The 25,418-nt window shown below is 40.6% G+C and overlaps 2 protein-coding genes across 5 annotated transcripts in view; one reads left to right on the forward strand and one right to left on the reverse strand.

The window, feature by feature from the left end:
• sdt (MAGUK p55 family member stardust) overlaps positions 1–16,653 on the reverse strand; it is a 41,722-nt gene extending 25,069 nt beyond the window's left edge. The window contains exons 1-2 of one of the 2 annotated variants that reach the window (XM_022832686.2): positions 12,913–16,653; positions 9,744–9,911 (exon numbers count right to left, since the gene is read on the reverse strand). In XM_022832686.2, the coding sequence (XP_022688421.1) occupies positions 9,744–9,911; positions 12,913–12,979 (235 nt within the window). In that variant the 5' untranslated portion in view covers positions 12,980–16,653. Of the gene's footprint in view, positions 1–3,100; positions 3,299–9,743; positions 9,912–12,912 lie in introns of those variants that run through there. The other variant, XM_086968153.1, reaches the window with a different exon arrangement.
• Positions 5,433–25,418, forward strand: part of LOC111260153 (copper-transporting ATPase 2) — a 34,339-nt gene continuing 14,353 nt past the window's right edge. The window contains exons 1-5 of one of the 3 annotated variants that reach the window (XM_022832684.2): positions 5,433–5,599; positions 5,822–5,923; positions 21,412–21,543; positions 21,709–21,932; positions 22,251–22,462. In XM_022832684.2, coding sequence (XP_022688419.1) covers positions 21,412–21,543; positions 21,709–21,932; positions 22,251–22,462 — 568 coding nt within the window. In that variant the 5' untranslated portion in view covers positions 5,433–5,599; positions 5,822–5,923. Of the gene's footprint in view, positions 5,600–5,821; positions 5,924–16,877; positions 17,032–20,612; positions 20,779–21,411; positions 21,544–21,708; positions 21,933–22,250; positions 22,463–25,418 lie in introns of those variants that run through there. The other 2 variants (XM_086968152.1, XM_022832683.2) reach the window with 2 other exon arrangements.

Here is a 25,418-nt window from a genome sequence, read left to right on the forward strand (position 1 = left end):
GAAGAAGCATAATAATGGCTTGTCGACAAAAATAGCTAACCTTTGTATATGACTCACTTGCTGTTCCAGTGAACTGCGGTGAATAACTTGAAAACTGTACTTACGTAGAGATATAAGTTTTCCAGTTAATTCTTTAATTTTCATTCACCGGAGAACTCCTTGTATCAGCCTGCGCTCTTCTAAACGACTACGTCGAGGTACATCTAAAGAACGTCCTTGCTTGTAAACTTAGTTACAACGTTTCTTGACCAAAGTGGCTACCAAAAGAGGCCCTATAGTGCGTGAATTATGAATAGTTCGGTCAAACAAGGCTGGAACTATTATCCTGAAAGATGCAGAATAAGCTTTTTTTTTTTTTTTTTTTTTTTTTTTGTTAAAAGCAAGCGGTAAACCACCGTACGGTGATAGACACAGATCTATGCCAAGATCGCACTGTATATCGAGAATGAAAAGGCAGACTGAAATGCTAATATTGTCTGTCTTTATTTACAGCTTTTTTTTAGCCACACCGTTCTAGCTACGGTCAGCTTTTAGTTGACTGAATGAACCTCGTCTGTGCGATTTCTACAGACCAACCAGAATAAACATTCTAGACGAAATTTCGAACAATATAGTCGATGTTTTTGACAAAAAGGATCGATATTGCGTTAATCTGTTTCATTGTTTGTAATTATTCGGCTTTGGTCGGCAAATAAACGTTTTTGCTTCTTTAGTGGACCTGAGGACCGTAAGTTATTTTATCAAACGTCAGGTCCTATTATAGTACTACTGCTACAGACATCGATGCTGCACACTGAAACGCTTATAAATTCTATAGAAGAATAGAGATAATGCCGCTATAATAACTGCTCGATCATACGCGAACGTAGGCCTATGCACATGTTCTTCCGTATATGGCACAAATATAGAGGTCAATTTTACTATTACGTATACCAACAACCCCAATGACACCTTCAGGAGCTCAGTGATTTATGTTAATATCAAACTAGTTTCAATACATAGATACTATATTGTTGTAATAACTGGTACAGGAATCAGAATAGCTAACGAATGATCAAACGGTAACGACGAGTCTTTTTTTAAGGTTCGTTAGATACGCAAATTGCTGTAGCTCTAGATACTATATATATATATATATGGAAATATAATAGAAACAGCATTTAAAGTGTCCATATGTTTATCATTACTGTGTAAATAAGACAAACGGAGTTGGTCTTCTGTGCTCCATGACGCATACGGAACGGATATAGCAAACCTGACATCATTATGGCAGGTATTTCTTTCTATGGCAGATTTTCTTCTGAGGTGTCACCTACATTTCGTTTGAAATGACTTCTTCGGAATCGCGTCTTTCGCGCAAATGTTGCCCATAGCTATTTTAAGATCGTATTGATTGAGTTTCCGCAGACAGGCTAAATATGTTGTCAGAGCTTGTTGCGTGTACCGTTTTACGTTAAAATATCATAGAGACGAATCAATGGTAAATACAGCATGACACATTGATTATGTACTATAACGTGACTTGGTAAAATATTTTCTGTGTTCTAGCTCATGCGGTTCCAGTGTAACTGACGATGATTTTACATTTTCAAAACGAATTTGATGTAGAGATGTTGCATCTCTTGACTGCGTATGATTGAAACCCCAAACTGAAGGCACACGCGAGTGAACAAACGTTCGAACTTTTCAAGTGAGTGAGTGAGGTCGAGCAAGCGTAAAGGCCACTTAGCCACAATTGCAATGCTTTGCTATCTTTTCTGTCACATTGAATCATACAGAACTATTGATCATGGGTATATGGATGAGTCATTTCATAGTGGTATCATAAAGGGAGACACTTTAGGTACTGTAGTAAAGCATCTGAGTATGTAGCTGTTAACACATATGGAGCATCGACGTAATTATGTCAACCTTTGTTAGTTCACCGGAACGTATGCTTGAACGCTATAAGTACCTAGGACTGGGACAATGTAGCTAGTAGCGTAAAGGTCTTTGTCAGTGTATCAGACTGGGAAAGCTCGCGCCTAAAGCTCATTTTGTTGTAGATTGCACGTAATTGTTATTAGTGCATACATACATTCATTATCATGCAATAAGCAGGTAGGCGAACCCGATGGATTGATCATCCGTAGCTTGACAGCAAACGTTTCGATCTGCTTGTATGGTATAAACATATCACTGATTGATATATCTTCTCCTTCAATTTGATTACGACTGTCGTGCTCTCACCTACAAAACGGACTGTTTTTTCAAACTCTAGCAGCACCACGTACCGACGGGCTCATGTAGTTTTTTGCTGGAGCTATGATAGGTATCTTACTGTCACTCCATTAGATCTAGCTCTCTATCCGTCGGTCGAACTCTAAAGCTCGCATTTAGTAGGCATAATTTCGGTCAAAACAATCGTCCCAAAATAGAGCCATTTACATCCTGCAGAAACATAAATTCGGCTACCGCGGGACACGTAACTCTCCACATCCATATTTGCGAACACGCTAGACGTTGCGTAAAGCGCATAGGTTCATACAAAGGCAGGAAATATTTACTGTAGACACACGTAGACACAGTAAGGTAAAGGTCCCAACTGGACTTCTACGAGACGAGAACGCTTCTAGCCTGAGCCCGCACACGGTCACACACTAAAAAAACGTCTTACTTTCTCCAGATAACAACGAAATAATCTAAAAATAATGGCCGCAGTTGTCGTTGGTGTAGGGAAAAAGCAAAAGGATATATCATTCACTGGCGGTCGAATTGAGCGGAAAGTACACAAAGCAGCAGAAGTCGACTGAGGTAGTCGGTCGCGCCATGATAATCGACTGCGTTGCCCCCTATCAGTCGGTCTCTCCATCCGTCTGTTCGTTAACTAGTGTTCAGATCTTTCTTCAGCGGTTTTGCAACGGTCGGGCGAAACCGGCGGCAATAACTCTATTACCACCGTCGAGCATCTGCTGTTGCTGTTTTTGGCGCCGTTTCGGGCCGACGTCATTCACAGTACGAACAGTCGAAATGTTGATGCTTATATCCCATCTGGCCAGTCAGAACTTGTGGCGGAACTTGTATAGCGGAGAGCAGGATGTCCCTGACTTCATTTACCTACCTTGCTTTAAATCTGTATGACCATGTTGCTGGATGTTAAATTGCCTGCCTAGCTTTCCAGCGCTGTCGAAGTAGCTGATGGCCTTCTACAACGCCAGTAGCGTCAAAAAGGCTAGCCAGCCACCGTCTGGTTGCCAGCTGCCCAATCTGACTCCGACTCCTTGCTTTCTCTTTCCCTCTACAATAAAACAAAGGACGGCCAGCCAGCCAGCTGCTGCTCCTACAGTCAGTCAGTCAGCCTACTCACAGACGGCCCCTATGAGCGCCTTCGTGACTGCCTGCTCGTCACTACCCTCTCCCACCGCTCACGACAGTCGGCGCGCGTTCCGTGGTGACGCTGTTGCCGATTGATAATGATGACGATGTAATCGGTGGTCGAATAGAATAGGCACTACTACTAGGGACAATTATGCAGGATTACTTTAGGTCTGTTACCGTTCCTAATCCTTACTTGTTTCTGCCCTAGTGATTAATTCTCTTCATGCTCTATAGTATCATACTGACGATGCCTACGCACCTATTTACCTAAGTCATTGTTGGCTCAAGGCGGTGGCGGCCGCTGTTAAGTACAGTCTTCTTGATTATTGTCTCTATTGGAGACGACGGGAACAGTCGCAACGCGGTATAAGTTACGATAGTTGTATATTGTAGAAGCAACGACGGCGGCGGCGACGTCGTCGTCGCTGTCCTCTATTCGACAGGGTGACGCCGCACCGAAGCGTGAATAGAGACACCAGGTGGCGCAGCGCGGTCACATGACCTATATCAAGTAACCGAGCTAGCATCTGCCTATCGAGCCCTTACCTGACGCTATTCCCATGAACATTGCGTTCAAGTAGACGCCGTACACGGGCATGCTTTTTCGCTTTGCATCTGGTCAGCCACACGAAAGCAACATAAATTGGCTGCCATTTTACTGTTACATTAGATTTGACTTAGCTGAATTTCTTTTCCAGCAGAAGTTCATTACATATTCAGACATACATCCGGTGTTCCTTAGATTTGGAGATAGGTATGAATGCTTATGTCAAAGGCGGCAGCCTGGTCAGAAGAAAATTAATCAGCAACTTAAATGATAAAGGACAAATGCTAAGTATCATTTTTTATATAATAGTTGTTTATAATAATCGTATAATCCGTCCGTCCCTATATACAAACATGTAGAGATCCATCACAAATAACAGGGGTCAGGTAGCAGGGAGCCTACTTCCTTCTGCATAGCTCGTTTGTAGTGAGTTTGAGAGTCTGCCGCTTGTACAGTTATTTTGTACAAAGATTTCACTTTATAGAGTCACTATTAAGTATGTGATTAGGTTCCAGTGAAGCTTAAACGGTCGCTGGCTTGATACGTCGATCAATGTGATTTTGAATAATTCTAAAGCAATACAAATACGGTATAACATGTTCGTCTCAAATACGCACGCTGTATTGTCAGTTTCCTAGAGGAGCTTTTTTCATCAATGTTTCCGAAAGAAGCCTCAATCGCCTACTCCTTATTTTTTATTTGGCCAATTCCTAGGTTAGGCCGAAAAAGTCAAGCCCGCACAACAAAAGTATAACAAGGTGAATCAATCCGTACTGGCTGAAAAGCTTAGTGGTTCACAACAAGCGACACCAAAATAGCACGCGCGTGGCTAGACAGGTTCGTAATGGATTGTTTTTTTTTTTTTTTTCTCTCTTTTTCACGTCCAGTTGACTCGTATCAAACTATGTAAAAAGAGTCAAATAATTATACTAAGCCGTTGGAGTTATGATTAACTATGATACGGATGATCCCCATGATAACAAATTCTGGCTAGGGTGACTTTTTGGACTACCACGAAGGTCATGATGGCCTCATAATCGCTACCTCGCCTTTCAAGTTCTCACCTGGTGGTGCAACACTTCGTTTGCCCATTTCCTTGTGAGTTTATTGAAATTTTCGTTGTCTCAAATTGCTGAATATTTTGAAGACTATTTTGTTCAACATTAGCTCTGAATTTAGCTTCCCCGTGCAGCTGCATTGTTGACTTGCCGAAAAAAACTGCGTGCAAATGTCACAACCAGCTGCTCTACCTGTGTGTACTGTATTTCGAAAAGTCTTACAAGTGCTACTTTCCACCTTCTTTTAAGAAAAATGATTTTTTTTTAATCATCTACTTCCTATCAAACCTCCGATGACCGACTCGGCTGATCGTGGCAGCACAGAAAGTAAGCCTGTAGTAACGCCATTGTAGCGACATAGCTTTGATGATCCAATGTGCATAAGTTACGCACTGCAGCGTACGTTGTGTCCTGCTTTTCCTGTGACGTTCCTGATATAACGCGTCGAGTGAAGGTTTCGGCAGGCCCTCGTTTGTTTTGAAATAAAGATCACACTTGTAAACACCGTGTTCGAAGACGCTGCCATCGTAGGCAGCGATTGTGGACAACCTTTGTTCATGACTTCGCTTGCCTGCCGATTTCAGCATCAGTCTATTGATTTCAAAGTGCAACGAGGAAATCTAGATACCAGATCCAGGTTAGTCCCTGTCCAGAATATGACCAGCTAGAGACCTTCGCCCCATTTTCCTGGTCAAACTGACTGAACGCCATTGTTCTCGACTTCTTTCGATCGATTAAACTCGTCCATATTGCCGTCACTTACCCACCAAAAGCAAAGATCTGTGCTAAATGTTACATACATGCATATATATATATATATATGGGAGCATTCAAATGCACTTCGGCGTTCTGATTTCAGGTGTTTACTGGATGATTTAATGATAGCGGATTATCTGATCCTAGGAGATGGCGTAAAAGCGGGCTATTGATACTGCATATCAACGAACCATTACTGTCTCAGGTTCGGGCTTTACAATGTACCCCCATTTACCAATATTTCAGAATTCTACCTCTTATGAAAAAAGGAACGAAAAAACTAAATGTTGTGCGCTACTGTGTTATCACTAATGTTATTGATTAGTGTTAACGGTGTTAAGATTATGAGTAATACCGATCCTCAAAATGTCAGCTTTGGCTCTTTCCGAGGGTGACGCCACACTTCATAAGCAATCGCTAAAATGTGACAAGTCAGATCCATCTTAGGGTCTCGTTTTTATATATGTACGTGTGTGAAACATTAGCGAACTGACGTACACTGATGTCCGCGGGCGGGCTCCGACGATAATTGAAATACGTCCGTTTCCGTATCCGTTGTGCCGATCAAATGCAGGCAGTAACATTTATCAAATGGTAATCAGATAATTACCAACGAACGACGCGCAAGCTGCAGCCCCAGTACCGCCGTTAAGCACCGCTTTAGATTGCTGACTCCCAGCAAAAGTCTGAACCCAGTTTCAAACTTAAACCCATTACGTGTAACCAAGTACGTTATCTCTTTTTCTCTGTTGTCCGCTATTGTTGTACTGATAGTGCTATCTTGAATCGGGCAAAAGGGAATGTACAGCATTAGCAGAGAAGGACACAGCAGTTAGGGAGACCCGCTCTTTACCGACAGAATTTTCACTTTAACTGAGGTCTTTGAAACGGGGAGAAACTTAGATTAGGGCGACAACAGAACAATTCATGCAACCAACAGAAAGATGATTATGTGTGGGGATATGTCGGTACTCGAGATACCCATGAAGCAGAGTTCTACGAAACAGCCGATGTAACAGAATAACGACATGGTAGTCCGTGTGCGTTTGCCCATTCTTCTTCTGTATTTTTGGTATAAAGCAGAACGCTTCTAATTGCGGTTTCCGATTTTTCTGTTCGCCTGTTTCCCTTTGTGATAATGGGGGTACGTTCTATGCATATGCAGAAATAGTACTCACTGGTATTCGGTTTACTTCCAACCCATGTTATGTTACATCATATTATCTATTGGCTTGGTGCGGTGTTGACACCTTTTCTGTCACAAGAAGCGAGGTGAGGGAAAACAAGGAGACGATAAGAGGGGCAGAAAGCTTGCTCTATCAGCCTTCTGTCGAGCCCATTGTCGTCAGAGAACGTACTGGTCATTAATATTGATATGGTTGCTCTATCCTAAGACCAAATCAGCATAAATGATAAGGCCATTAAAAGAATGACAGCGCGACTGTTGACGCGGGGAACAACATAGCTCTGAATGACATTTTGCTCGAGCAGGATCTGGTCGTTGCCGCATCGACGACTACCTATTAGATGGGCAATAGGGATCGGGACGATCGGCCGTAACCACTACCAATCATATTGTTGAACTTCGACAGTAGAGCGCCAAAGGGGAAACTACTGTAAAAATCATTTGCGTATGGGAGGCTGTCACCTAACCTGTAACCTAATGGCTTGCAAGCAATATGCATAGATAAGATTTTTCAAACATAATACAGATCATTGCGTTTACTAACATATACGTCTGTAACAACATGTTTAAATAAACAGAACCCGTCATAATATTGCTGCACATATATTTGCGCATATATGCACTACAACAATATAAAACTTCTAATAATGAGCATAATTTACTTACTTGGTTAATTAAAGCATCTATGAATCGGCTTAAGGTTATGCGCAGTCCCTGAATTAAAGGTTCAAATCTACTAGGGGAAATCTGTATGGCTTTCGACGACGAAAGATAACGAGCTTGGACAAATGCCCCTCACTTGACGACTAAGTATAAATGAAAAGTTAAGACACAAAAACTAAAAGCTGTATTATTAACTTGAATATTTTGTTGTGGTACGCATCGGCTTGAACGGTGTAGAATTTTAGAATGATTAGAAGTTGTTTAAACTTCAGTCCAGCTGATAAAAAACACGACCGTGTTTTTATCAGCTTCTAGTGTCTAGCATCTGTAGCAATAATCTTGCCTTACTAATAGTAGAAACAGTGAATACATGCCGTTACTTAGGATGTCGATGTAAGTGTATGGCAAATAGGCGAGTAAGGGACTGTTCTGTGTTACTGTGCAAATATGGGCTAGTATATTTTAAGCTACTGGATATATCAAAAGTCACTGGATGCAGGTAGACAAAAGGCCTAATCCCAAAAGTTTCCTTGCAGGCTCTTGCAGGCAAACATACAAGCGGTTGCCGCTGATATGCCTATGTACGATTAAACGTAATATGTTACACAGTTCTGTGCATGAAATATTCATTTTTTGTCGGACGGTGAAGCAGCTGTACAATCCTCTTACAATTATGTTCCTTTATTAACTTAGACACAGGGCATATAGCGTGTATACCGTCTTTTTAGCTATGAAAAATTACCCTGTTAAAATAAATGCACTTATCACGGCTGAACGACAACCTTTAACCGTTCAAATTGTATACAAGAGCCTTCATAAATCGTTAAAATGAAATAAAAAAATACTAAGAAGCATTGACAATTTTCTGGAAAATAGAAAAATCAAATCCCCCGCCGCCTTGAGACCTGAGCCTTAAAATGATTCCTGTCCTACATTGAATGCAACAAGCAAGCGAGCGCCGTTGCACATGTCGCCCTTTACGCGCTGAAGCTGCACACTCGAAATTCGAACAATCCTAATGCTGACAAACTTTTATCGGCTTCCACTCAAAGAATTTTGCTGGTCGCACAAGTACATGCATACAAACGATCATAATTGATGTCGTCAGAAGCTACGGCACTAACTGTCAGGTCGTACATTGTAAAAAAAAACTAGCCATATTGAAAACAAAAGATACCTCTATCATTATATACCGTTTACTGTCAAAAATATTTGTCCATTTCCAGTTCCAGTTCCACTAAACCAGGACCCTTTTAGCGATTCGAAGGCGAGGTTCATAGCCGTCGGCTATATAAGATCCGCAATTACTTGGCTGGTCTTGTCCACAGGTCATTAAGTAACTGCGATTACAGGTACCGAACAATTGTTCTGTACAAACTACAACGTAAGGTAAAAATATCAACTAACTTATTGTATTCAATATGAAAATTTGCATAGCTAAGCGGAAAGTTAACAGTTGTAGAAATAAAATTACATGAGTTGACCCGAAGCGGTTTAACGTTATCCTGCCTCTCCATATCGAAAACTGCACAAGCGATCTTCACCACTGGCGGACCATTACCATATAGTGCATCAGCTTAGGTGAGATCTCTGGTGAGGCGTTTAACGATGCATAATGGTCTACCTAAGGTCTATATCTTTTCGCAAACCAGCGAATCGCAACTACATCTCACTATGCACACCAGGCTCCTCGCGCGGCGGATTTGTAGATCTAAGACACGCGTCTCCGTGATCGCTTAGTGGGCCGCGCATTTGTCTCCTAATCTTAAATACATGTTGTGGGCATAGACAGACTTCAAACGGTTTAAAATACAAAGAGCCGGCCAGGGCCTTCATGAGTCAATACAATCCTAAGAACAGACCTCATAATCTGTTCAGTAGATAGAAAAATCGGTCGTCCTAAACCATATTCCTCTTAGTAGGTGAGCTTACAGAGAAGCGGTTCTATTGATATTTGTGCACCTTCAGCTGCTACACACATGACGACAGTCCTTAATACGCACTGACATAGCTTTCAAGTGGGAACCGTCACATCGTGTTTTTTTGTGAACTATTTGACTAAGCTATGTACTGGTAAAACACTGACCAACGCTAAGTCCTGCTAAACTACTATTGTGTTTATTCTGTTATAGTGTATTATATATATATGATAAGAGTATTGATCGTTGAGACTTACCCAGTTTGGCACCAGTTTTTCTTTTGACTCTCAGACATATTGTCCTCGAACGTATGCATTGATGTATATGCGATATGACCTCTTTACGACTAAGATTCTCGAGATTTCGACCATTTACTTCTAGGATCTCATCTCCAACTTCCAGATCCGATCGGTCCGCTGGCGAGCCTGCAAATAAAACCGAAGGCCGCTTATCAGTTTTTGAATGCCGTTACATAAACACTTCATTCATTTCAACGCTAATATTCGAATTCGATCTTATATCTTTATAATAAAGCAATCTCCCTGTGCCTCAGTGCTTTACGTCCGTGCGAGCAATGGTGTTGCTTGTGTGCTGAGGTCAGGCTAAATTCGCATCTATAGAAAGAAAACAGAAAGAAATCGTGCTCTCTTATAATATATAGGTGTTCCTAGTTCACGAAGACGCGCATAGTGTATTTCGAGGAACGGAGAATCAATATTTTTACGGTGTTGTTTCTTCCTTCACACGCTCCTCGTGAGAAATCCTTTATACTGATCAGAGAGCACTCGTATGCTTCTACCTACGCTTTAACAAATAACAATAAACAACAGAAGATAACTTTGTTTTTCCCCTTTTTTAACAGAGAAACTTATTTATCCATACTAATTAATCAGTACTTTCTATAATTGCGTTCAAACCTCTTTGCAAAACTAGACTGAAACTGTGCCTCAAAGGTTTTGAAAAAAAATTCCATTTTCCATTTTGCTGAAACGTGAACAATTGCTGCATTTTTACCATCATGTGTCCTCATTTAAATACGTTTATGCACATTTTGTTGAAAATTTTACCCCGTCAATCAATGTCAGCACAATCATCTGTAACTATAGCCGTCAGTGACTTAGCGGAACGTTTTCTATCCTCACATTTATTGTTCTCTAGATAAATAAGCACGTTTTTGCTTACCCAAGTAAAACAACTGAGACGATCGACGCATAATTTGCGTGGTCTATCATACCCAAAATCTGTAATATGTGGTGATCCATTGGGTGTCCCCAGATGCTTGGTTAATCAGCTTATTATGTAAGAGTGGGACTATCACGCGCACGCGCTGTACGTTGAACGTAGTACTGCGTTTTTGCATTCGATAATTTTTCGACCACCTTGCTCTAAAATATATATTTTCAATCTCATATAAACATCAGTGCGAACCGTCGTATGTATAATTAGATTACGTAAGCATTTCGGGTGATCGTCCAAGCAAAGTATACTGTGTACATTGCGTATATGCACTGATAGTAAACATAATAAATTCTAAACCAAGCTTCGCTGCGTCGGGTGCTAAGATGTTTGAATCGTGATGAATCACAAGGGGCGTGGGTTGCCGGATGCTTGTTTTTTAGGAATACCAGGATGTTTGCCCATAAAAGCGTTAGAAAATTATTATATCAGAGCCCGTTTATGGGCTGTGAGTCTGTAGAGCTTTATCAATTATGGGAATTTTACTTTTTTTTTTACGTCCATCTAAACGCAGTGTCCAGTACGCAGTCTTAGTGGGTGAAGCGTCCAACTATTTCTTAAGAACTCTTTTAGTATCGGATAATATTTACTTGCATATTGTAAAACGCTCCGTTTCAGGGGAAATGCGTATCTGAGCCAGAAGCCATTGGAAGTAACATTTGTTAATTAACTGGATTAATATTGTGAACTCATTATTCATTCAGCCTGATTTTTTATTCATAGTTTAGATAAAAGGCAAGCGGTCAATATACGAAAGCTTCACTTCGTAAGAAAAGCAAAAAGCGCGTCTGAAGATCAGAGGAAGCGACAACCTACGGCGTAATCGTCCTAAGGTTATTCAGCAAAAAAGTTTATTGGCTTAATGCTTGCCAAAAATTAGCAGTAATAATTATATTGACTTTGCACATTTGCTCATTCACTGTTCCTCCTTCCCCAGCTAAAGGCAAATCGGGTTTCTACAGCAGCAACGGGAAAAGTCAAAGCGGGCTATACATGCCCCCTCTCACGGCGCCCAATTACTTTACATACTGAGAAAATTGTGGCTTTGAAATAAAGACGTCGGGGCAACTGTTTGAGTAGACCATGCAAATAGACTGAAGCATCGTCGTCTGTTACGGGACTATCAAGGCATGAAAATCTGATTTAACCATGTTATTAGTCAGAAAAGAGATAGAAAGAGAAACAAATCTGGCCTGGGATTCAAAGCACTAATACTTTACATTTCCCGATTATCACATTAGGAAAATTTACCCTGGCCTAACGGCGGCTTATCCACGACCTCAACAACTTAGCCGTAACATACTAACTGCCTTCTTAACAATACATCTATTCGCTCAAATGCTGGAAGCTTAGGCGTACATATACAACCTTAATGTGAGGTATCGGCCTGCTTAATCGATAGAATGGAATAGCGAGTCAAGACAGGCACAGTGTTATAATTAGGGTAGTTAGTGCTGAAGTGGCACTTTCGCTGTTACCTCGTTGTAGGGAATAGCGTAACTCTCGTTGTATTACTAGTGTGCTTATAAATATTCGTTTCACCGTCAGGTGACGACGAATTTGTTCCCTGCTTACTCTAAATCGGGTTCTTGCGCCCGCTTTCTGGCGAAGTAGCTGGAAGGGGCCTTTCTGTGACCGGCCAGCCAGCCAGCCAGCCAACCAGGGCACAAGGAGTCACCGAATCTATTCCGGGATCCGGAACGATGTAAGGCTTTCCGCGGAGACATTAAATCTGTTCGCACATCATCAGTGGAACCTTTCGATGACTCTTTCGGTAAAAAATTAACGAGAACGGAATAATGTAATCTGAGAGATAAAGACATCATCATCTCTTATTATCTCGACCACGCGACGGTCATCAAACAAATAGTTTGATTGTCTGTCGGCTTGACACGGTCCTACTCTCTGTACGTAAGCCAAGTTTATCTATTAAGCAAACACGAGGGAGTCACGGCTTTTCTTTCCGTAACCTCAAACAACACTGCAAAATATTACAAGAACATAGCGCGCTGACGGGTGGCTTTGATAGTCGGCTGACAGGCGGTCAGAAACGATAGTTCCCATTGATAAGTTTCGGATGATACAGAGAGCAGCAACAGCAGCAAGGTAAGATGTCAGTCGGCCTTCGTACTATATCAGTGGTGCGCCGACGATCTTTTGCTGAGTTAGGTTTTGAGCACTACTACTAACCATAGAGCCTGATCTTGTGGTCCTTGGTCTCGACGAGAATGATCACGTAACCTCCCAGGTCCACCATTTCTTTCTTCCTCCGCTCAGCCGCTCAGCCCGTTGCCTTCGAACGCGAAGCGACAACGGCAACTGACTGAAGCTCCATGCACGACATTCACAAGTTGGTTTTCCACTCAAGCACCAATTAGCATTAGTAGCCGTGGCACACACTCACTACTAGCGGTGGCGCGAACCACGGCTAACCAGTTCAATAAACTTGTCCCCAATCCACCTAACAGGTCGCGGCCATCTTGCCAGGAAAAGCCGAGAGGAGCGACAGGAGTCGTGCTCCAACCAGCGCTTCGAACAGCCACCAGGCGGAGCCACAGCTGCTGGCAGGATACTGCAGCCAACCAACCCGAGACTGGCGCCGTACCACCCAGGAGTACGGATAGTCGAGGCAAAAGTCAGTACAAGACAGAGTGAAAAAGCAACGATAATGCGCAGGATTGGGAGCAACACCGACAGCAGCAGTTAATGGGTGGCACATTTTAAGAACTAACTGGAAGTTAGCCAGCAGCTGTTCCACTAGCGGTAACTGCTTGTCCAGTCGGTAAGACCAGGAGGGAGGCCCATCACTGGTGTGCAGCGTGACGACTGCTTTGAAAAGAAGTTTCGTGCCGACGCCTCGAGCTTAACGAATTGGCAATGTCTTCTCCACTGTCTTTCGGCTCTGCGCTGGCTAGCTGCCGGCCGGTTAGCCCTGTGATTCCTAGTTGTTTCTTTGTTATTGCGCGCTCTTCACGCGACCATTATCATCACGAATGCAACAAGCGGCAATGAGGAAGACGACAGACTGCAGATTTACTTTAGACAGAACAGCTAAGCGATATAATAAATACGTAGATAGAATTTTCAGTATTACTCGAAGAGCCAAACCCAAAACGCTCAATTAAATGCGAAATTTATTTTCTGTACTAAAAATTAAGAACGGAATGTATATTGATTTGAAACTACGAAATACAAATCATGAATATGATTGTAAAATGCCAGAGTTTTTGAATTGAAAAGTACTCATATTGATTTATAGATATATTTAAATGTAAGCGTTGTTGACTGAGCTTGAGTGAGGCGATCGTACACCGATAAAAATCGTTCATTAAATTAATGCGAGTTCCCTAGTTTAAGACGTTTCAATAGAGGACAAAAAGCTTTTCATCGCCTCGTTGTGAGTTGTGGTCAAACTATTGCAATCCTTGCTTAGTTCGTCGATGCTAAAACCCGTGTGACTACACATTCTTATTATATCAAGGGAACAGCTCATACAACCACAAATTTGTGGGTACCGCTTGTTCATCGCTCTCGGCAGCTATAGGTAAAGGTGGAACATTTTATAAATACAGCCACGGGCAATTTTTCAAAGCATTACTTCGTTTTGATTATGACAGTATATCGCCGACTCAGACGACAGATTCTACTGTTTGACATTTTTAAACCCACATACGGTAAGGTAAAATTACTTATTATTATGACTACCACCACAACTGCTACCGTTACTATGGCAGCACGCTTCCTTTCTTCCGGCTTTTTGGAATGATTATGTACGTTTTTTTTGGAGCATCGCAGCCCATGCTACAGGGTTCTCAGATTCTACGGATCAGCGAAGGCTCAACTTTCTTCAAGGCTAAACAATATCTCAAGTATTTCTATGAAACAAAACAGGTAGATTTGATCCAGGAAATTGGTACATGTTTACGGAAATCAGCTGTGCATACATTTTTTTCTTAATTGCTGCCGTACTTCGCACGAGTCGTTGCTAGCGCTATATTGTATCATGCAATAATAATATTATTAGATATATTTATAAACACATATATTTTTGTAGATATTATTAACTAAAGTAATTTGCGTTGTTCTGAACATTCAATATCTACCGCTGAACTACTGACGCTTATATAAACCTTCAGGATTTGTATGGATTACAACAAAGGCGCGTATCTCACGTATCTTGCCGATTTAACGACGAAAACGTTAGACAACGCCCATAACATAGAGAGGGACGACGCGTAACACTACCCAAAGCTCACCGTTACTCATTGGTTTACTTTTTGACACAATCGTTCGGAGCTTTTTTTGTTTCAGTTTGGTAAACGATTGAGTTTTATGTCGAAATGCTACCTACTAGAGGCAAATATTATTTCGTATTAAAGTGATAATAAATTATTTCTCCGAATTTATTTTTCAGTTAATAAAGTAATTATGTTCGAGTAATTTCTATTTAATTTGCAGTAATTATTATTTAATTAAAATAGAAACGTTAGAGAATGTTCCTAGAGACTATGCAAATTATGTTTTAACATTTATTTGCGTAATTTTTTTATTTGCCGTAGCTTTTTGGTAAATAGTAGTTTAAAAGATGGATTTTTCACGTTTAGCATTTTGCTTGCCAATTACAATATAATTCATTTTGCTAAATATTTTTTTTTTTTTCATTTTTCAATTTTCAAGGGAAATCGAAATTTCCAACACTATTGACTACTTTCAAACGTTCTCCATTTCCATATATCTTATGAACACATGTATAACATTTTTAAGTGTCGAAAGACCTATCGAACACAATTGTTATAAGTATGGTTTAAGATAATTACGGTTGATCATTAGTCAACCTCATGGTGCAGTGGTAATGCATTTGTCCAGTAAATTTAAAAATATGAGTGATCTGGGATCGAAAATGGACTTCATTTCATATCTAATGGCTACCCGTCTGAAACTTGATGGCAATACAGAACATGGAAGCTCGAAGCATATATGCCCCACCATTAATTGAAAAATCGAATCTGGTAAAAAAAGTATCAATGACCCTGAGGAAAAAATGTGTAGTAACGTTCTCTGTTTAAAATGAAGCAATTTACCAATTGAACTGTTTCAAAGCAGCATTACATGGCAAACGAAAAGAAATTGGTCTCGAGATATCGGAGACGATGTCACCCGGAAAACGTCTGAGTGTGTGAATCGATGCGATACATGCACAGGATTTTCCCTTTGATTGAGTTCAATGTGGACCAGAAGTGAGTACAGCATTTCATATATATATCAACCTCTATGTACTTTACGGATACACCGTTCTTTTCTGCTACCCTTTCCTCGAGTTGTCACTGCCATTTTGACCAACTTTCGTTACTTTTTGTGATCGTGTCTGAAACAGTTGCTCTTACGGTATTCTATTTCCTTTTTTGTTTTTTTATATCACTTCGCTTTTTTCCATTCCGCTCACTATGTTACTTGATTATGGCAAATTACTTTTCCAACGCTTTTTCTCTGTGTAGCTCTCACGTTCTAAAAAAAAATATGATCTTTTGATTTTGTATTGTTGGAAAGTTGTTAAGCTTAGGTGGTATTAACTATAATGGTGTAGCTGTAACAAGCTAAATTGGACGAAAGAACACTACTCGAAGGAAGGGAGTATGTAAAACACAATGTTATTAAGAGCATTTTGATTTTTTTCATAGATATGTAAAGCTCGCGGATCTGCTGCGCAGTCCATTGTGGCGAGAGAATGTGATGGCATTCAGAGTAATTAAATTCAACTGGAATTGATGATTAGGCCGGAATATGATAATAATATGATACTCATGCACTAAATGGTACGAAACTATTCTTATCGTTAAGAATTGCAGCACATTATGAAATAAAAAGTCAGTATAATAAAGGGACTTATATATGTCTGCTGATTGGGATTCGACACAATATTCCAGCATGATCCATTGCTCGAATGAACGTAAAACCATTAAATCGACTTAATCACGTGATATCCTTAGACTGTTTTGCTGAGCTGTTTGCATCACTCTGTACCGCTTTGTTCGTGTTTTGTGTTTACATCTGGCACAGGGAGCTGTGTGTTACTCTCTCGACTTTAGATTTAAATTCTCGCGCGCTCTACCCTCCCCAATGACGTCACGCGAATATCAGCTGTTGGAGCAGTGCGAATTCACCGCGTTGCGCAGAGCAGTAAGCGCTGTGAAATGACTACTGCGCCGATGAAGTGTCAATTTTTTTTAATTGTGTAACCTGTGCCAGTGCTGTAATTACTCTGCGTTCTTTTAGGCGAAAAGAAGTTTAGCTTTTACAGCAGCCGACAAAGTACGTGAAACGTGCATTTCTGTAAGAACTGGAATACATGTGTGTATACATACATACATATATGTATATATATGTATATATATATATATATATATATATATATATATATATATATATATATACATATATACAATGAAAGATGGTAACGGTTTGACGGGATGTCTTTTTAGCGGTGATTTTATAGCGGGGCTTTTCGTGCTCGGACTTAGCATGTCGTACCTGCAATCGAAAGTCGGCGTTAGTTTGTACCTTCGTGGAGCGCTTATTTTTGTCCCGAGTAGCTTTTTGACATCCGTTTAATGACTCATAAGAGTAATATAAATTGGAAATCAATTAAGAGGGCGCGTGCAACTACATCATGTTTAGTAATCTCTTCTAGAAAAGTAATTGTTTTGTATAGAAGGAATGGTGTAGATGGATAATAATCCGAATTATCAGCTCTTTTACAGGCGAAATCGAAGAGTCTTAAATCATATGACAGCATTGTTCGTGCGCACGTAGTTAGCTAAGACGTTAATTTTCTGTCCCGTTTACATTTGCTGAACTAACAAGAGTAGTTTTTTGATATATGTCCACGAGTGCTATCTATTAATGGTACATGTTGCCCTAGATAAAGATCGTTGCTGACCTTAAAAATTACGACACCACTAGTAGCGGCGCAATGATCCGTGAAAATATCAATGCACTACTTACTTATGTGAATAGATACGATAACTTCGGTAGAAAAACGGAGAATCACTCATTCTAGAGTACCGCTTGACATTCTGCGTAAAATCTTTGTACTGCAAGGTATTCAATAGGAAAACCCAAGTGTTTTGTCTGTACGCAGAGCTACGTGATTATTACCACTGATGTCCCTTCGTAGAGATTCCTTGTACAGTCGTAAATTTAAAACAACTGTCCACGTGGAACACAAATCCTTTTTAGGGGTACTTGAAAAAATCGTGGACGATCGTTTATGAATCTATATTGTTTTTAAACTTAATACGACAAGAATATAGCAATGAACACATCATACAAATTTTAAGTATTATGCCCTTGGTGATAAAGGCACCCACACCCAAACGGGTGCGATAAACGCCGGATGCAGTCCGAAATCAGCCTCGTCGAACATGTGACTTTAGATACGCCTTGAACAAGATTTAAAGTGATTTTAAGTAGTCGTGAAGTAGATTCTTTGTTTAACCAAGTTCGTCCTTTTATTGCCTCCCCCGTTGGTGGCTGTAGTTATTACCAAAAAATGCACCTCTTTTTTTAGCGGGTAAATCTATAGGAAGTTATCATAAACCAAAGCCTTTATTATTGTTGAGTATCGATTACAATATTGAAGCAGCTCTTTATTATTTGTCGGCTTAGGCCTTTGACGTCTTTTAACCCATTATACGCACTAGAATACGCCCCTAATCTGTGGGTTTCACAATAAATGCGGTGGATTCATGGATACAATGTGAAGCAAAAAGAAATGTTTGTATGCTGTTTGTCAGCTGTAATAGAATGCATTCATCGACTTGTTAATTTGTTTAAAATTCAAGTTACGTACGTTTGTTACAGTTCCCATACTACATCAAGCTCTTTGCCCTTGGTTAGCTTCAATTTAGTAAGCGAAGATTATTATATACTAAGATATTGCTTGCGGTAATTTCTATGAGACGTGTCTTATTCTATAAAACGGATTGAATTGTCCAGACGAGTCGAAGCGGAAAATGTTTTCAATGTTTGTTGAAAAAATATTAACATATAGGATATCTGCCGCCATCAGTCTTCTCTGCGACAATCTAATAGTAATAATATGGAGTTCCGTGCTACACGTGAGGTGTATTCGTGTCACTGGCTCAAGCTGGTGTAATTTCGAAACATGTTATTTGCCTCCGAAGCCGGTTTTGTTGTATTCTTTATTTTTGCGTTGATCCGTGTCCGAAATGAAGTAATTTTCCCTATGTGCGTGCTGAACATGACACAACATAGTGTTATTCTTGCAGCTAAAGGGAGAGTCGCCAATTGATTTGGTCGATGCCTCAAGATCATCGTAGAGTTAAACACCGACATAAGCTGCCGGCTATAATTAATATACGTTTTTCTTTTTTATTTTACTAGAAAACATCGAGCGGCTTCATGCAAGACTCATCATCTCTAAGCTCGGGGGTGTAGTGTTGATAAATGAAGCCCAGAAATAACCAAATAAACATTTAGTATTTTTTAAATATACAAAATCTTGGTAAATATATCATGCTGATTGGAAAATTCAAGAATTCAGCAGGTGACAGTGACAACTGGCTAGATAAATGGCACAGTTGTACTCACTGCATAGATAGGTACATAGCGTTTATCATGGTCGAATTCAAGTGCCTTCACTGCCTATGCATTTGCGAAATGGAAAAGATTTGACTTATTGTTATAGAACGAAGCTAATCAATGGTCTTTTGTTTATAACTAGTTCTTTACATCTGTGATTCTGTGAAATTCAGAGAGAGATCATGAATGCTTACAAGACAGTTATATGGTCTACACGTGCTATTTAATTGGCATTTCAATTGGGTTAGTTCAGTTGTTAGGCCATCTCGCTATATATCAATGGTCGATAGGAGCGAACCTCGAAACGACTGTCGCCTAACATTAGCACATGTAGATGTATCTAACTCAATTCAAACTAGCCTGAATCAGTCTACGATATGCTTATTATCGAGTTTTCAATACACGCTACATAGGTAAGTAATGATTTGGGTCCACATAAGTGTTCTCTTAGGGTTAGTGAATCAGATTAAACAAACGACCAACTCTGTAATAACGTTTGACATAAAAGCTCCTACCTGGATATGTGTATATATTTTATTAGCTTCTTTGTCTCCACGTCTACGAATGGAACCGGATGTTGTCAAATGCCCATTCACAGAGAAACGAAGATGACTAAGCGGTTTTACAATACAATTTAGCTTGTTTCAAGTTAAGCTAGGGCACCGCATTGTCGTTGGATGGCCTCACGTTGTACCTGTTATTGTTCTAAAGACAAATGTTCAGTTTCCGGACTAAGCAATATGTAAAATAATACAAGCGCGATCCTGGATGAAAATAAACTGTAAATAATTATTCAACACCTTGCGCGGTTATATGGGCCAGGATATAGATGTCTTCCGTGGATACATTCTCAAAGATTAATTCATTTCACGTAGTTTCGAGTCTGTGCGGGCCGTCTTGACAAATACGCTGATATAGAAGCTGATCTGTATAGGCTAAATTTGCTTAACGTTATCGTTGGAAGCAATTCGTATCACAAAAAAGAATTACGTGTTCAAATGATGCCACTCCATTCGTCAAAGAATGATTTGTTTTATAGACAAAATGAATTTACTACAACCCATTGGTGTTTTGGAAGAAGGGCCAATTAGAAGTAGCAATATCGATAGCCCTAATATGACTTCAAGGTGGGAGTATATGGGCAACTAATGGTATCGTGCGAATAAGTAAATCTGATGGGCAAATGCTGTTCTTCTTAGACTAAGCTCAGAAGGATGAATGATTAGAGAAGCCAATAACCATTTACTAGCAAGTAGAACAGTTTAAACGTTATGGTTCGTCTGCCATAGGTCCACATAAAGGTTTGTTGGGCATCGTCAAGTCGGATTTTAAAAGGTGCTCAAGTTACTAGTACATCAATGAGTTCAATTTTGTGCATGAAGAAAGGAGAAAAAGTAGCAATGTGTACACCATTCTCCAAAGACGACTGCACAGGAGCCCTTATAACTATCGTGGGTATGCATTATTCTGGCATTAATAATTGTTCCTAATTAATTCTAATGATTATTTGCGATGCGGTATATATGTTGATAGCAATGTATTGTCCGGACGATCCATTCAACGATAAAATCGTAAACATTTAAATCCAACTACGTGTTACCTAGTGTTGACAACAACCGCGTACGCTACAACAACTACGATGTCGTAATTTAACTTGCTGCATGTACGTATTCTTACCGAGCTAAGTTGTACTCCGAGACCACCTAATTCTGTCAATTTCTTCTCAAGTTAGAACTGACGGCACCCGGTTTCTAAACGTAGGAGCCATTGAACCCCTGCTCACTATGATCATGTCATGTAGCTCAGTATAATAACTTCCCTAAGATGTAACTTGCTGTCATTTTGCTTTTATATAACTTATTCGAGATAGGCGAAACTGTGATCGAAAGGTCATAGCTAAAAATACACTTACGCGAATAGCACAAAATTTCTGACCTGTCTGTATGTAAACTATTTTGAAAGCTTGACAGTATCGAAACTTATAACGAACGTTTCCGTGCAATAAAAGAAAAAGAATTGCTTTTATAGCCCCTTGTCCCACATAGTTCTGCTTATTATCCTTTTTCTTTTACGTAATTGCATTTTCAGATGGGTGGAGAGCACGGCGACGGTAATCACACGACAAAGAGCTCTTTTTTACTAGGCGGTTTGACATGTGATACATGCGTTAGAATTATTGAGAATCGGCTACTCGACCTCCATGGAGTCAAAAATGTCCAAGTGGGTTTCTTTACATTGATAAAAATATGCAGTCCTGGGATGTTAGATCTTACCTTCAATTCGTGAACTAGTTATTGTTATACTAAACACGTAGAGCGTGTGTTTTTCTAAAAATCAGCTAGTTCAGGCTTCAGAATGCGTGTTTTACTAAGCTTTGTTGCACAGATATGCCTCGAGACTCAATTGGCGTCGGTGGAGTATGATTTCTACAAGCTGTCCATGTCCGAGATTGTACGTACCGTATGCAATCTTGGGTTCAGTGCTAAGCCGGTGATGGGCCCAACGGGGGCCGGAATCCGAGATGTAACATTACTCATTGGAGGGATGATGTGCAACGATTGTGTTCGAAAAGTAAACGAAAAATTACGCGCCATCAATGGAGTTTACAAGTACGCATTTACACGATAGCTGTCCAAACAGAAGTATCAATCTTATGATATTTGTAGAGAATGTGAAGAAAATATAAATAAACTCTATCATACGTTATCTAGAATCCGTTCCATGTTATTAGTGTGCACTTAGTCCTAATTTTAAGTACTGTAATTAAGAGTATTACTATAGATTGATGGTTGTGTTGTTCTAATGAACCGGTTGTGTTTATTTTGGAGCTTGAAACCGAACCAATTGTTCGAGAAATAATGTCTGCGTTAATAATATATGCTTAAATGTGCGCGCGCTAATGACATTTTTGATCGATGGTGGCGTAGGGTGGAGGTTTCATTGACGGAGAATCAGGCATCGGTCTCGTACGAGGTGACTCTTGCATCTGTTGAGCAGCTTCTTGTGGCCGTTGGGGAGTTGGGTTTTGTTGTTAATTTACCTGACAACGTCCCCCTTTCGCAGGTCACCTACCATCTCAAAGACCTCTCCTGTGAAATATGTGCTACGTCGATTGAGCGGGTACTCGTCGATAAGGAAGGTAGGATAAGCTAAATAGGATGTAACGTTATATAACAGCATGTGTTTGATGCCATTTATTTTGACAGAGATAGTACTATGACATATTTATTTATTCTATAGGCCTTTTGATGCTATCGGTGAGGAAAACGTAGAACCTATTTCTCTTCGGCGCCTCATCTTTCTCATTTCATTGCTTTAATCAAATTAGATAAAATTTTCGTTTATTCATCTCTGTTAGTAGTAGTCTAGAACTTCATATATACATGTCAACGACACAGTATGCCAATATTAATGTATCTAGAAACATTTAAAACCATTAAAAACACTTTGCGTCATATGGTTTTACAGGTTTTATTAAGTTTATAAAAATAAGATGTGTGCCAAATGTTTTAAAAATGATACCAGGGCAATGAACGGCATGATATTTATCACAGTTTCTTTAGCATATGGAGCATTTGCAATCATCATTAAGCTCGTGGGAACCCGGTTTCCTACAGAGTCTAAGGCAGAACTCATACATGGCCATTCGGTGTTCTTCATCGCACCCGAAACAAAGAAGTCTCCATCGATCTCCGCAAACTTTAGCTTTTAGTTTTTAGGGTCAATCTCTAACGTTTTCGTTGCTTGGAGTTCAAAATGACGACGTAAATTAACGGACGACAGTGACGCGTCGGCTAGCAAAGACGCGAGACGATTTCGGGTCACTATGTATAGTGAGGTTTTTGAAAAGGGAGGTTTTGACGCGGTTTAATTGTTCAAGCTTCTTTATTGTAAGACCGTCTTGCGTATCTCATCCATTCAAAGTAGACTTACCTTCGAACAAGCTTGAGAACGGTTGCAAGGGACAAGCGATGAGGCGCCTTGATCGCTTATCCGGCCAATACTGCCTTTCTACACTGATCTATCCAAAAAAACTTTTACCGTTTGTGGAGAGGAGCAATTCCAGCAACGAAAACTTGTTTATATAGACAAGAGGCATCCTGGCGAAATGTTAAGCTGTGCTACCTTCCCTTCGTTGTCATCACAAAGCTCCAAATCCATCACCGTCTCGTGGAGTCGGGCTAGAGCTACCTGCGCTTGGAACCTTTTCAACCTTTATATCAATAAGTCGCCTAAATACAGGATAACTTCATTTAACTTTTTGGCTCCTCTTATTTAATCAGAAAGGCTCTGCAGCGAAATGGAGTGAGATTAGGTTGTACTTTTTAGTCAAACCTAGTCTGTGTAAAAGGTGGGAGTTCGGCCACTTCGTCGTCAATTTTCCTATTGTCCATTCGAGAAGGCTAAGCACATTCATAGAGACAGCCATCTCGGTCACTGTGACCACCTGGGCACCGAGTCGAATGCACTGAAGTCGACGAACACCGCGTATAGCTAATAACGCGACGTGGTCAGTACCCTCTTGACGTTAGCCATTAGGATGCTTCACATTACTTCGTGGAGGGCTCTCTTTGGAGCCGGTATTGTTCGGTTGTAATAAGGTATATGCGTTCTAACTTGTTGTCCAGTCTCAAAGCAAGAAGGCCAGGTAGCACCCCATAACAATTTTGTTCGCTATCCCTCGCTAAGGTATCGGCGTGATTCGATCGCCCATGCCTCAGGCAATCTTTAGCTGAATAGCATCTATCCTCTGGGGTGGGAGTGTATAAGTATGTAATCATTTATTGAACAGAGCCGTCCAGCACGGCTGCAGAGGTGATTTATGAGGACCATAGAACTAATCAGGCAAGCCGCCGAGCTGCCCTAATGCGTTAGCGGCGATAAAGTGAGTGTCCAGCCGTTTAAGATATTGTTTGTATGATGCATACATCTTTCGACAGATCGTTTTAAAACAGGAAGCAAAGGAATCAGACCGTACCTCCACCATAAGTTTGAACGCCATCTAAACTTTTAGCGTAAGGCTACAACGTTGGTTGAACTACTGCGTGTGCCGTGGGGGACAGAAGGGCTATACTGTATATTAAAAAATTTAAAGTGCCCGCTGTGCAAAAGATTCGGTATCTACCTTGTAACGTACAAGGAGAATTTCGTGGGTACATTCCAAGAGCTTGTCTATATTTGGGTGTCAGGAGCTTGACGTGTGACGGTCGGCGCAAATGCGACTTAGAGAGCGAAGTCAATCGCCATAGGTATATGAGCCGAATGCTTACGCCGTTTGACAGTGAATGATTGTCATTCTGAAGCTTTATCCTATACCTGGTTAGGTTCGTCGTAAATATATCAACTTTCTGAATGTCCTAGGGAAGTCGGTGTCGATTAACTACCCAGCAACTATGGTCTGCAACCACGTCGTAAGCAAGGGTCGTAGTACGGTCAAGTCTGCTCAGTCGAGACGGGCGTTGACGCCGCCAGCAATGATCAGAGGAGGGACAGAATAAGAAGATAGTGCTTCCAGTTCACTAACAATCTTCTTCACTAACACGTACATTAACTCCGAAGCAGCCGGCTGAACATATCTGCTGCTGCGAGACTTCGTCGCTAACTGTTTCGAAGCACAGCGTGAGTTCGCCTATCTTATGATTTTAGCAAACAGATTGCCTCTACTAGGGCAACAAGGTTTGTTGCTCTTCACTGTAAAACAATGCACAGAAACACTGGACTAGTTGCTCAGATCTTCGTTAACACGAAGGCTATTGTTGAGTTCTTCAGTGAAGGAATGTGCCTGAATTGCCGTCTTCTCATAGCACAACTGTTAGTTTCTCCAGCCTTGCGGCAAGCTCCTTGGTCATTCTCGCGGGCGGCGTTGGCCTTTCAGGGTCTATGCTGCTAGAAATTATTTAACAAAGTGTTTGATCGTTGGCCGTGGTGCAACTGTTCGGTCTAATACTGCTGTCTCTATCGACGATTCTTTAATGGCGGTAATTCGTCCTTTTGATTGCGTAGCGCATAAGGCCGATCTTATACAAAGGTGGTTCAAGTTGTCGTGCAATTAAAATATCATTATATAGGGTACAATTGGTGCAGGTGAATATCAA

Source organism: Varroa jacobsoni, unplaced genomic scaffold (genome assembly GCF_002532875.2).
Source record: "Varroa jacobsoni isolate VJ856 unplaced genomic scaffold, vjacob_1.0 scaffold_404, whole genome shotgun sequence".
Lineage (NCBI taxonomy): Eukaryota > Metazoa > Arthropoda > Arachnida > Mesostigmata > Varroidae > Varroa > Varroa jacobsoni.